General features: G+C 34.5%; 1 protein-coding gene across 1 annotated transcript; it reads right to left on the reverse strand.

Moving 5' to 3' along the window:
- Nucleotides 1-4,540: 4,540 nt before the first annotated feature.
- Nucleotides 4,541-9,008, reverse strand: LOC104097801 (uncharacterized). Its single transcript, XM_009604421.4, has 2 exons — nucleotides 8,718-9,008; nucleotides 4,541-5,011 (listed from the first exon to the last, which is right to left on the reverse strand). The coding sequence occupies exons 1-2, from the start codon at nucleotides 8,869-8,871 to the stop codon at nucleotides 4,728-4,730; spliced, it is 438 nt and encodes a 145-aa protein (XP_009602716.1). The 5' UTR covers nucleotides 8,872-9,008; the 3' UTR covers nucleotides 4,541-4,727.
- Nucleotides 9,009-13,855: the final 4,847 nt, after the last annotated feature.

Genomic DNA, 13,855 nt, shown 5'->3' on the forward strand with positions numbered 1-13,855 from the left:
GCAATGTGTTAGAAGTCCTTTTTGATAGTAAAATGAAGGAGCCGTGTAATGTAAATGAAATTAAGGATATTATATTTGAGATTTTGATTTTCACTTTCAATTGGTTAAAGTTGGAATTTAATTAACATTCGTTGTGAATTTAAGATGAGATTTTGCGTTGTGAATGTAGTTTAAACTATTGTAATATGCCATTTATTCACTGTAATAGTTCATAGTAGAATCAAAGATTGGTTTTCGTTTTATAAAATCAATAACTATAAAAATCAAAGAATACTATTTAATATAGTAACATTTTGAATAATTTCTATGGTCGCGCGAAGCACGACTAATTTTACTGGTGCAGAGATAAAAGGAGTGGGCCCAAAATTTACGCTTATGTAACTACACGTTTTTGGAATTACAAAGTTAAATAGGGAAATTTGATTCCTTGTTTCATCATAAGATACCAAATTATAGTGAAGAAAACGGAGGGCACAGTGACGGCGCAAATTGACTACTCTATCTTGATAGCTTGTTAGTGGAATTGTGGTGGAAGAAAAGGCTATATAATCAGGTATTTTGGTCAATTTTCGTACAATGATACACATGGTATTAAATTTACAATGAAGTATTAGTTATATCTTAGTAAATAGGCTGATGATTGGGGGAACAAGAGAATAATTGGGCAATGATTATCAGTTAGTGGTATGAAAAATGAATTATTGAATCAGCTAAGTAATTTTGTTCCTGTGTCTTTAAATTAGAGAATAGTTATTGTAATGATTGGTGTAACGAGGTGATAATGATTGCAATGCTGATTTAGTTGATATCTTCAAAAACACAATTTAATTGCAGTAGACAAGACCGGAGGTTGGAAACGAAGTCTCAATTTACATTGCTACAATGGTATCAAGTATATAGAATACAATTATATATCTGAAGCTACTGTTTCGGTACTTTTCGAAGTACGACTGTTGGCCTATGTTTGTGTACAATTATTTATTAATTGATTTGGGAGTTGACTTTGATTTTGACTCGTCGTAAGATTATGGAAATTATTCATCTAGACTAATTAGGATGTGTTATTCAATATTTTGGATAGATTGAGGCCATTGGAGACCGTTTGGCTAGTGTTCTAGACGTTGCAAGATTGTGGAGCTTCCCGTTAGCGAGATAAGTGAGACTTTAAGCTTTGATGCTTGCTTTTCCAAAACCCCTTTTGAAAATATTTTGTCTGCTTGGTCTATGTGTTGGTACGAGCGTCCGCTTGCCAGAATTGGTGGTCTTTGACCAGCCGCAAATATATATTATTTTGTAAAAAATTGAAATTATTTAATAAGTGATATGTGATGTAGTGTGACGTGGCATAGCCTCGTGCTATGTCGTTGGGGCGTTAGAAATTATTTATTCGTTGCCGTAATATATCTGGGGCATTGTGTATACCGCCGTGATAGATTTAGGGCATTGTGTATGCCGTCGTGATAGATTTGGGGCATTGTGTATGTGTCCATGGACTCGTCGAGGTGTTTGGTTAATTTCCTGCACTGCCATTAATGACAAGTACTTAGTGTAGATTGTGATGAGATATATATAGTGTTGTTGTTGAATAATTGTTTGGGCCTTATAGAGTAAATATATGGTGAAAGATTTTTTGTGCATGTTATTTTTGTGCTCGTTGTGTGTTTGCATTTCTAACACTTGTTCCAGAGGTATTCAGAGTGTCGGGTCGATGATCTTACTTGGTTATATTTACATATAATTCACTTCTTACCTGCATGTCTATGCAGTTACTATTGGTGAAAACGAAGCTAATAGCTGACGAGTTCGCTAGAGTTGATTCAGTTGTTGAGGTGAGCCGACGCATTGTTCGTGGAGGCTGCCAAAAGAGTCTTTATTATTCATTCTAATGATGTCTACTGCAATTCTCTTAGATGCTCCATGGTCTAGTGTGGGATTAGACTAGAATTTCAGTATAATATTTCAAGATATTAATTGTTTGTAATGTACTTGTCAGATTATTTAGACACTCTTGTGATTAATCAAATACTGTAAATTAATTACTAAGGTAAGAAAGTATGGTTCGTCTGGCGGGTGGTGTTAACTGAGTGTTAGTCACGTCTAGGGGGTAGTTTGGGACGTGACAACATAAATCTTTTATATTATTTGGTTTTATTTTATTTTATTTCCTTATTTAAGAGTTGTATAGTTGTAAAATATTTTATTTTCTAGTTTTATTAGTTTTACTGTGTTATATATCGGTTGCAATATTATTGTATACAAAAGTGAATATCAATACAATATTTTATTCTCTTATTTTCAACATGGTATCAAAGTAGGCAGAGGCCATGGGTTCGAGTCTCACCGCCATTATTGTAAGAAAATAAAATTTTCACGTATTTGGCCAATGAAAAATGAATGGAACATGCACGTGTGAGGTCGTACTGAAGAGACAATTAAGTGAATAAAGTATGACTTCAACATGGTATCAGAGTAGGCAGATGTTTTGTTTCGAGTCTCACTGCCACCCATTAAAAAAAATAAATTTTCACGTGCATAACCAATAAAAAAATAAAGCATACACGTAAAGCGGCGTGTTAAAGAGACAATTAAATAAATAAAAACATGTTCTGATACCATGTTTTAAATCCTACAGAAGAAGCATGCGTATTTACTTAGAAAAATAGGTACAATCAAATAAAGAATTGGATTATTACTTTGATATGTGATTATTATTTTTATTTGTTAATTTATGTTTTATGTAGAAGTGCAGAATCAAATGATCAACAAAAAAACTCAAAACCTCTTCTTTTCTTTTGTTCTATTGATATAACCCACCGAATGATTCCCCAGCAGTGGAGGCAAAAGTTCATCCCGACACTTACAAAACTTCAAAATAAGTTCATGGAACGTTATCGAAAAATGATGAGGAGAAAAATGTGTCCACCGAAAATAAAGTCGAAGAAAGAAAAGATAAGGAGAAAAACGTATTTGTCGGAAATAGAGACAAAGAAAGAAAGGATGAGAAAAATGTGTCGGCTGAAAATAGAACCAAAGAAAGAAACGATGACGAGAAAAACGTATCTGCCAGAAATAAGGCCAAAGAAAGAAAGCAAAAAAATTTAACGATAAAAAATGTGTTGAGTGGAGAACGTTGTTCTCCACGCATAGTTACTTTACAAGAGGTAAGCGAGGCTCAACTATCAAAATAAAATATTATATCGTAGCACATCAATACAAGGGTCGTATCGAAACCTCACTCTAATATTGTGCAACTCAGTTGAGCTTCACACCCCTTTTTTTATTTTTTCCTTTGGAAAAGGGCTATCTTTAAAGTAATTTTTTTTATTTCGCTAATGAATTTATTGTAGGTTTCAGAAAATATCAATTTTATTTTTTTCATCTCAAAACTTAAATATTTTCATTATCATACTCCAAGAGTGCAAGTCTTTTTTTTTTTTCTTTTTAGATGAATGAAGCACAAGTTGTCCTTCATTGTAAAGGGAGGTCAACAATTATATTTTTGTTTCTGAGATGATAGTCAACTAGATAAGAAAAGAACTACAAAGATCGAAGTTTCTCTTTTATGACTTCTATTTTAATAGATTCCTTAATCTAACTCTTCTCCTTTTTAACATCCCATAAAATTATAAAATGGCCTTCAAAATTCAATTTCTTGTAGGTTCACAAGAAATCGCCAAAAATATAAACTGTATTGCCTCACGTTATGATATAATCCTATAACTTCACAACCTACGTTTTGTTGGGAGGATATTTTGCGATAGTTTCTCAGTAGCACTACAAAGGAAAGCATAAAGAAAGTAATAGTAGAGCAGAGATAATGACTATAGTATTTCTTTTGTTCATCTTTTCTTTTCCCTTTTAAGAAAGTAAAAAGTGAAGGGTGAATTAGCTTCTCAAGGAAAAAGCCTCCCATTATATTACACTTTTTTTTTTTTTTTACTACTCAGAATAGAAGAAATTTGACTAAGGACCCGTTTGGCCATAGATTTTGTCAAAATAAATTTAAATTTTATTTGACAAATACATATTTGACCATAGATTTTGCCTACATTTTGATAAAATCTCAAATCCCATTAGGCCAAAATATCATTATTATATTTTTAAAAAATTACCCAACTTTTATATTTTATAAAAAAGCCCACCATTTATTATTTTGTAACAAAGTTGTTTCGTCTCTTCTCGGTCACCTGATAGATAGTGTATCATGTAGTTCATTAGAAAAATGATAATTTTGTATCAAATTTATTTATGTTCAGGACTATGGTTTGCAATAATATAATGAATGTTATTGATAATGGTACTGTTGGGCATTTGTGATAGATTTTAGAACTTGTGGGTATAAGTCATCTTTCATGTTTTTCCAAAAGAAATTTGAAAAATATATTTTGAAAACTGATGTCCAAACACATTTTCATCTTCAAATCAAACTTCACTCAAATTAGATTTTTCAGAACAAATTTGAGAATCTATGGCCAGACGCTAGCCAACAAATTTACACCAATTGTCTTTTTGCCAAGCTATGGCCATTGTACGAATGAAGTCGAGCAAATGGAAGCTCCAAAATTAGGAACTAGCATTTGTTAGGAGGTTCCCAAACTACTGAGTATACACAAGACACAGTTTACAACAGAAATTGCCATATTGCAATTAGGTTTCCAATTAAATCACTGCAACCAAGTTATACAACAACATAATCAAGAACATCCCTTAAGATGTGTATAGTTTTACTAGATGCAGAATGTTGGGACACTGGCTGGACTATATACGAACGGTCTGACTGTGTGGGAATGCCCAGAAGGATGATTATAGCTGAACTTCACACCCGATTTTCCATCTAGTATATGTTTGCAGTGTTCATGGAAGCTGCTAATGGATCTCGCAAGGCATGCATCCCAACGATCACTCTCTGGCATTGTCTCTGCTACTCTGTAAATGCCCATTGAGTTTGTGAATGCCTGATAATTTAGAACTTCCCCAGATTTAGTTATACAAAGAACAGCAACCTCAGCACCTACAACAAGAAACACGATGAACACCCTCAAGTAGTGACACCAAAATATGAATCTATTTGTGTATCTATAGCACATGGTTTTGTAACAGATAATGTTTTATTGATCGTTGACACATCATCAATGCTCGAAATCACCTTAACCAGCAGAAAATTTAGCCGAGCAAACCTCAAAGTTGCATGTAAATCAGACATAATGCCAGACAGTTTATGTTCCAAATTGTCCATTGTAAAGTACAAACAGTTGGTTTTTGGCCTTCTTAGCTCTTACAGTATTAATAAAAATTGTCCTGGAGATATCTCATCTTGAAAGAGAAAAAACAACACCAAAATCTTGAGAAGTAGAGGCGGAAAGGAAAAGCAAACTAATTTAATACCATTATAAGCTAATCTTAAGAAGGGGAGCATTGGCGTATCTGGCAAAGTTGTTGCCATGTGACCAAGAGGTCACGGGTTCGAGCCGTGGAAACAGTCTCTTGCAGCAATGTAGGGTAAGGCTGCGTACAATAGACCCCTGTGGTCCGGCCCTTCCCCGCACCCCGCCCATAGCGGGAGCTTAGTGCATAAGCTAATCTTAAAGTAGACAATGACAGTTCAAAATACTTGGAATTTATCCTTTACGCCGGAAAAGAGAAGTTTTGTTACAACCTCAAGTTTTGTGATCTTTAATTACTCCTTTAACCTGCCACTATACAAATCAGAGCACATTCTACACAACAAGCTCGAGGTGCTAACAACACCTAACTATAAAACCCTCCCTTGGAATGAAGTTTCTGGAAAAAAAGAGTTTGAAGCAGGACAGCCCATGAATTCAGTTTTCCACCATGTTCCTGCGGCAGCTAAGTAAGAAGCAACCACGATGACAATCCTGGTAGAAAACACATGCCACTGCTCAACATTGTATTCTATCACTCAAATGATCTGAGCTACATAAGATAGTCAATTAGCTATGCTGGAGACCAGCTATAAGTCTTTTCTAAAGTGAAATAGCACAGCTATGATAATACAAAAGCGTTTCCAATGTATGTATCTGCACAATGATCTAGGATTGATATTCAGAATCTAGATGGTTAACGAGTAGGCTGAGCAGGTTAACGAGTGAAACTGTAGATACTTCTGAGAGTCGGTTCGGCCATTCATGTATCCAAAAATATGTGAGGTATCAAAATCTTTCAAGCTCTTATCTAATTTAATTATCACCATCCATTTGAGATTAGGGAAACCATAGATATCCAACTGATAGCCGAATAAGGTATTAACAAACATACAAGGATTAGAGCTCTAATAATGGAGTGTCACATCATACATTAAACAGAGGCTAGATTAAATTCTTTCTTTCAAGCTTTCTTGAAGAATATTCTCCAAAAGTCATCAATAGGTATTCCTAATTTCATATGACTCAGTTCAATATCTTTATTCTCTAGTGCCCCCATCCTAAGAAAATGGCAAAAATCAGAGCAAATAACTTAGCAAAGCCCATAACTAACAAAGAGTAGTTGATGAACTAAACAAGGCATAGCAGCCAGATGGAAGTACAGAAAGTAGCAAGAATGGCTATAACAGAGACTTAGTATCCATCTTGTGTCTAGTAGAGCAGCGACAATCATGTTATTTTTTATGGAAGAATATGTGGGCGTCCTCCTATGCCACAAACCTCACCTGTTCATTACTAAAAAGAAAAGGCATAGTCCGGGGGGGGGGGGGGGGGGGGGTTTAGATTCACAATTTCACATTACAATTTGTGTTACTCTCCTAGTAGTGCGGGAAGAAACAGAGAGCTGCTTAGCCTATATTTCCATGTTAAGCCTGCACCAGCGGATAGATGGAAGCAGGGAAAGACAAAAGAAAAAATTCCCGTTCGTGCTGCAGATAAGGAATCAGATATCAGATAGTACAAATATTTCAGACTTCAAAACTTACTGAAGTTACAGTAAAATGAGTAATACTATTAATTTTCTCTCCAGTATACTAGATATCCACCTCCCTTAAAAACTTCATATATTAGGATTCCAGAAGTTGAGTTCTCTAAAATTTGGCCTCGCTATTTACTAGAGAACAGCCCTATGAATCTTCAAACTTATCTTCTTTCTTTCTCTAATTTATTGGAGAATCCAATCCAATAAGACTCAACAAAATGTCTTCTTTCCACTAGCATACTCAATGCTACAGCCAACTCATTTTTAACTTCGTTCACACAGTCTGCCATGCACCTTAAGCTAAAAAGAAGGAAGTTGTCTACCTCTACCGCCCACAACTCAAATATCACCCTCCACCCCCAAACCCCCCAAACAGAAAGACAAAAGGAAAAAGAAAGGCCCTCATTTCTCCACAAAGAGTTGTTCCACTCTCTAATTTCATTCTCTCTTCTTTTCTTTTTCTCTTTTTCTTTTAATTAATAAAGGCGTCTACTTCCTTACTTAAGATGGTGGCTACCAATTTTTCAGTTAACTTGAAAGGTTGGCTCTTTAGTTCGTGAAAAAGGGGGGAAACATCAAACATCCCTTACTATGAGAGCATTAAATCTCAACCTGACCAATCTTTCTGATTCTACCACTAGGTCAGGGTCAGCATAGTCATGAACAATCATTTAAATAATCAAAGCATGAATAAAATTTAAATACACTGCAAATAGCACTAACTATGACTCAAGTAAGGCCAATCATCTCAGGTAAGAACTTACCCGCGTTGGGTGTTTATACCTGACCAATAAACAAATGACACATGTCGCTTTATCTAATTATAATTACTAGTACTTAACTATAGTTAAGTACCATATATTTTGCACATAACCTTAATTAGTTATTAATATAAAAATACCTAACACCTTGCTATTCCACGTTATGTTCTAAACGGAAACGTCAAGTACATCGACAATACTGTTTTCTACTAATGATGAATATGTGTGGCCTTTTATTTTGATATGCTATTACCTAAGATAAGTGGCTTAGTTTGTGAAAACAGCAGACGTGTATATTCTTTCTTCAAGTCACTATTTCAGCTAAGATCCTCCAGATTTCTGATCATCCTTAGCAAGATCGACGGTACTTTCTGTGCCACGAACCACATACCAAGGGCCCATTATTTTTTTCTTCTGCTGTAATTATCATCAGCAGTATAAATATTTTAACCTTCAAAAAAGTTCTTGCCTTTGTATACCCGCAGTGTAACACATCAAAAAGATTAAACTCATGCAACTTCACAAAATTGCACTTGTCGTTTGCATTATTACACTGTTGCAAATCACCAAATGATTATTAAACTTAATCTTAAAAAGAAATATTCATGTTTCAACGACTTCTCTTTCAAGACAATAGAAGACTAAGTGAGGTTATTAACTGAACTGAAGCTTAGGAGATAACAAACTGAACAATACCTAAAAAGTTGTCTCCCTATTACACTCTCGGTTGAGTTTTTGGTAGAATACCGTGCAGAAGGAAAAGAAAGACGAACGCACTGCAAACCCTAAAACCTTCAAATGTTCCGTTATTATGAGCTTACTTCTTTTTTGATTTCTTCATTTATCAAAATAGGAGTCCTAATAGATCTTAATTAGTTTATCTTCTATGGTTAACTTAACTCGATCATCCAGAAAGTACTCAAACCAGCAGAACACAAGCCCATTACGGAATTTCAGTACTAGAACTTCACTGGATAAGAGTAACCCATGAATAAAGGGGTAAAAAAACGAAAATTAGTAAAGAAAATGGACCTTCTAAAACATGATCTTCAGGACCAATTGAAGAGTCTGCGCAAACATCACAAACAACTCTGCCATGGATTTCACCAGTCCATGCTCTTACTCCGTGTGTTAGTATCATAGTCGTGTAAAGTAGAGTCAATATCTTCCTCCATTTTGACTCCATCGGTTAGCTTACTGATTTGATTCCTTCCTTTGAAGCTCAACATATAGGGAGTTGGTGTTGAGTTCGGATGGGTAACTGGGCAACCCGGCTACCTCTTTGGGCGACCCGGTCTAATGAACCCGGTTTAGCAATATTCTTTTATTAAGAATTTAGTCTAATTTGCATCTTAACATATGAGGAATGAAGACACTTTCTAATGCTCTATTATCTATATGTAATATATAAAGTACGTGAAGCAAAATTGGGGCACATAGCTTAATTTTAAAACCCACTTCAGAACTAATTACAATTTAGCATGCTTATTGCAGGCTAACTTAATGCTTGATATTTTTTTTCTGTGCAAGTTTGATTTGTTAATGCGCATTATTTGTGCTTTGCATAATTTAGTGAACTCATAAATTAGATGCTTATTTAAATAATGGTTCAGTTTCATGCCTTTTTATGTGCATGAATGACCTTTTATCTCGAAGACTATTAATATACGTTTGAATATTTTATGAGCACTAGTCTCGTAAGTGAACACAATTTCAATATAAGTATAAAATATTTACAAATTATACAAATATTATGTCAAAAATTATGTTTGAGTTATAAATAAAAGTTAAAAGAAAAAAGTATAAGTTTTTAAAATAATAAATGTTGATCCTTATTAGCTAACACAAAAAACGAAAAAAAAAACTACATGTCATATAAATCCTCACTGGCCAATATATTCACTTAAAATTCATTATAAAATTTATAATTTCATTACTTCAAGTGCATAAGTTATATGCTCACGAGTTCTTCGATTTCATACTTTTTTAAAGGTAAATTTATTTTTTGATGAAATAATTTAGTTGCAAAAGGTATAAAAATTGATATCTCGATCAACTTTGACTATATGAAAATTAATTGTATATGGCTCTATCAGATATTAGGTTGTTAGGGTATCTTAAATGGAACATCAACAGATATTTTTATTCCTTGAGAACATTTGTTTTTCAGAGTCAAAGCATAACAAATAACCAAAAAAATTAGTTTTTGAAATAATTCTTCCAACCAACACTAACTAATTGTTTCAAAGCCAAAATCCTCGTTGTTTTTTTTATAAATAGAGAATATTTGGCTTTGTTCTTTTATACTTTTAAGTTTCATAATTTATATTGGATGTTTTTGCTTGTTTGTATCTACCAAACGTGAGAAGTTATTTTCCGGTATTAGGGTTATACCTTTAAAACATACTCATAATTATACGCTAGTAGTTATTTTATACAATTAAAATAGAAAAAGAATTTATATGAAAATTACTCAATTTTAAATTGTTGAATATTAGAATTTCTTAAGTAGATCAAATAAGGAAAGATTTAATAATTAAAATTTTGGTTGATTTCAAAGTCATAAATATTAAGATTATAAAAGTCCTAATTATTAAGGGAAATAATTGAATTACTATGTCTAGCGTGAAATCAACCCCTAAATAGGAGTTGAGGTAAATTATGTTGTCATGGGAATGGTGTCACTTGATGAGTCCGGAACCAAAATAATGAGTTTTTGGACTCAAGACACAAAATAGGTTGAAAAACAACTTAGTGACCAAAATGCATATAGCGCCCTTTTAACGGTTGTTTGCTCGTTAAGGTATAGCACCTTTTAAAAGGGCGTTATACTTGAATATGAAAAGACGGGTAAGTATAGCGTCATTTATTAAGGCGCCTTAATAAACGGCGTTATACCTACATAATAAATCATCCCCTTCTCTTCCCTACCAAACAGAACTCCTCCCCATTAAAACCCAAAAATTACAGCGGTCCCCCTCCCCATTGACCACGAAAAAACCTCGAGTGGACCCCACTCGTCCCACAAAAAGTAAAGATTCTCGGTCCCATATTCTAGCTAAGGCGTTCTCTCGCTGTGGGTTACTCGTTTCAGCTCTAAATCGCCAAATCTTCAACTTTCCTAAAATCTTAAATCGAGATATTCCGACTTAGTTTTTGTTGAAACACGTATAAAAAAATACATATTAGTTGTTTTTAATGTGTTCTATGTTGTTTTATGATTGTTTTGCGATCTAACTATTTTGTTATTTTTATCCAGATTATGATATTAGTGTGCTAAACAAATTAGTAAAAATAGAGAAATTATTATTAGTTGTTAAAAAAATGTTAATAAGTTACTTTTTACTGTGGTATATGTATTTTCGTGAATATTTTGTGATTAAATCTATTTGTTGTTTTTATCTGATTTAGATTATTTATTTGCTTAAGGACTAGTAAAATAGATAAATTGTTACTTTAGTTCCCTCTAGTGGTATCTTGTGGCCTAATGTAGTGCTTGTATTTGTAATGTAGTGCCCTTTTAGCGTAGTAAAATGTAGTGCCCTTTAGCATAGTATCCTTGTAGTTATTAAAATTAATTATTTAAGTACCTATTACACCCAAAACTACGTCAAAATAGCTGATAGTTCAAACACAAACTCTATCCAATTCTAGTCAACGATCGTAAGAAAATAACATGAGAAAACAACAAAAATTCAGGATATCTTGGTGCTAATGGGCTTCAAATATCGAGTCCGGAACCCATATGTGAATATTTAATAATTAAATCTTGTATAATTATGAAAATAAATTATTTAATTTTATTATAGTAAAAACTAAGTGAGTCATAAACAAAAATATATAATAATAAAATTAATGTAACGACTCGGCCGATCGTTTGAGAATTTAAGTCCTGTTCGGCGGCATAAAGCCCTGAGCAGCTTCGTATTATGTGTATTGACTTGTGTGCGCAGTTGAATTCAGTTACCGGATGATTCGAAGTGATTTGGGACACTTAGTCCCTAAAACGGAAGCTTAGGTCTTAGGATTTTGACCATAGTAGGAATTGTGTGAAGACGACTCCAGAATGGAGTTTCGTCGGTCCCGGTAGCTCCGTTGGGTGATTTTGGACTTAGGAGCGTGTCCGGATTGTGAATTTGACGTCCCTAGCTTATTTAGGCTTGAAATTACGAAAGTCAAATTTTTGGAGTTTTGGAGTGGCAGTAGAAATTTTGATATCGGGGTCGAATTCTGATTCCGGAAATTGGAGTAGGTCCGTAATGTCAATTATGACTTGTGTGCAAAATCTGGGATCATTTGGACATGATTTGATAGGTTTCGGCATCGGTTGTAGAAATTTGAAGTTTCAAATTCTTTAAGTTTGAATTGGAGGGTGATTCATGAATTTAGCATTGTTTGATGTGATTTGAGGGCTCGACTAAGTTCGTATGGTGATTTAGAACTGGTAGGTATGTTTGGTTGAGGTTCGGGGGGCCTCGGGTGAGATTCGGGTGCTTAATGGATGAAAAAAATTGGACTTATGCAATTGCTAAAAATATTCTGGTTTCTGGTGTTTTCGCACTTGCGGAAGGGAGACCACATGTGCGGACTCGCACATGAAAAGTTAAGGGCGGAGATGCGCTTTTGATCATAAGTTCCAATAATCACAGGTGCGACGCGTAAGCCACAGAAGCGGAGCCGCATCTGTGAAAGGGTGATCACAGAAGCAAAATGGAGAAGGAAGCTGAGTTGGCCAAGTTTTCGCAGAAGCGGACGGATGAGCGCAGATGCGCGTCCGCAGGTGCGGATGGGTGTGCGCAGGTGCGAGCCCAGAGAGTTTAATTAAACTCTGCAGGTGCAGAGTTTTAGCCGCAAAAGCGGTTGCGCAGATACGGCTATTTATGTCGTAGGTGCGGTCACGCCTGGGCAAAAAAGAGAAATTCGAGGGTTTGATTTCATTCTTCGTTTTTGGACTTTAGAGCTCGAAATTTGGCAATTTTTCGAGGGATTTTCAGAGGAAGCTTTGGGGTAATGATTCCTAACTCGTTTTTTGTTATATTCCATTAAACTATAGTTATTTTCTCTATTTAATTTCGGATTTGGGTTGAAAAGCTGGGAAAATGGGGAAAAAGATCTTCAACCGAATTTCTAAGTTTTTATTGGGATTTAGACGTCGGATTTGATTAATTTTAGTACGAGTGAACTCGTGAGTGAATGAGTGTTGATATTTGGTAACTTTAACTCGATTCCGGGACGTGGGCCCGGGTCGACTTTTTAGGACGGATTTCGAAAATTTTGTTAAAGTCTTGAATTCATTAATTAGATTAGTCTATTATAGTTGTATTTATGATATGTAATTATTTTTTGCTAGATTTGGGCCATTCAGAGTCGGATATTCGTGGTCAAGGCATTTGTTACTGATTGATTGAGCTTGGTTCGAGGTAAGTATCTTGCCTAGCTTTGTGTGGGGGAACTACCCCTTAGGATTTGAGTCTTCTATGTTGATTGTAGTCTATATACGTGAGGTGACGAGTGCATACTCATACTTATTTGTGGAAAGTTGGCCTTTGGTTCTTAGGTCCTTATATTCACTAAGTATGAAGTTGTTCTTGATATGATTAAGTTCCTATTTACTAGTTTCACCTCTACATGCTTTAATTTGAATTAATTGCTTTAGGATTCACTCTTATTTGACTTAACTGAAGATTTTACCTCTTCTATTGCCATGCTATCTTTTCATATCTGTTTACCTTTATTTGGAATCATTATTATCGCATCCTATAATTGTTCAGTCATAATTGAGGTTATGATTATCTTTACACTGCTTATCCTTAATTGAATTGTTGAATATCCTTCGTAATTTCTCAACCTTAAATGAAGTTTAGATATCCTATATCTTAGTCGACTTGTTTTATATGGAATTATTTGACTCGTGTTAGCTTCCCTGTTGTTGAAATGTATATTATGGGATCGTTGCTACATATTAGTTTTTCCTTGTTGAGCTGATCTCTTTACGCCTAACATTCTTTACTCTGGTTATTCCTTGCGAATTGGTTCTTTCGTTTCTTCTGATTTAAAGTTCTTGAGTTGATTTACTTGTCGTACTCTGTATTATTGCCATTGTTGCTGTTGTACTTGTTGTGGTGATGCACGAGGTTTCTACCGTGCGGTTGTGGTTATTGTGATGCACG

Source organism: Nicotiana tomentosiformis, chromosome 7 (assembly GCF_000390325.3).
Source record: "Nicotiana tomentosiformis chromosome 7, ASM39032v3, whole genome shotgun sequence".
NCBI lineage: Eukaryota > Viridiplantae > Streptophyta > Magnoliopsida > Solanales > Solanaceae > Nicotiana > Nicotiana tomentosiformis.

Bases quoted from the DNA above. Each gene is read 5' to 3' on its own strand.
- LOC104097801 (XM_009604421.4), bottom strand. From the start codon at position 8,871: ATGGAGTCAAAATGGAGGAAGATATTGACTCTACTTTACACGACTATG. The intron at 5,012-8,717 runs GTCCATTTTCTT...TTCTTGTTGTAG, and splicing joins TGAAGATCATGTTTTAGAAG to GTGCTGAGGTTGCTGTTCTT.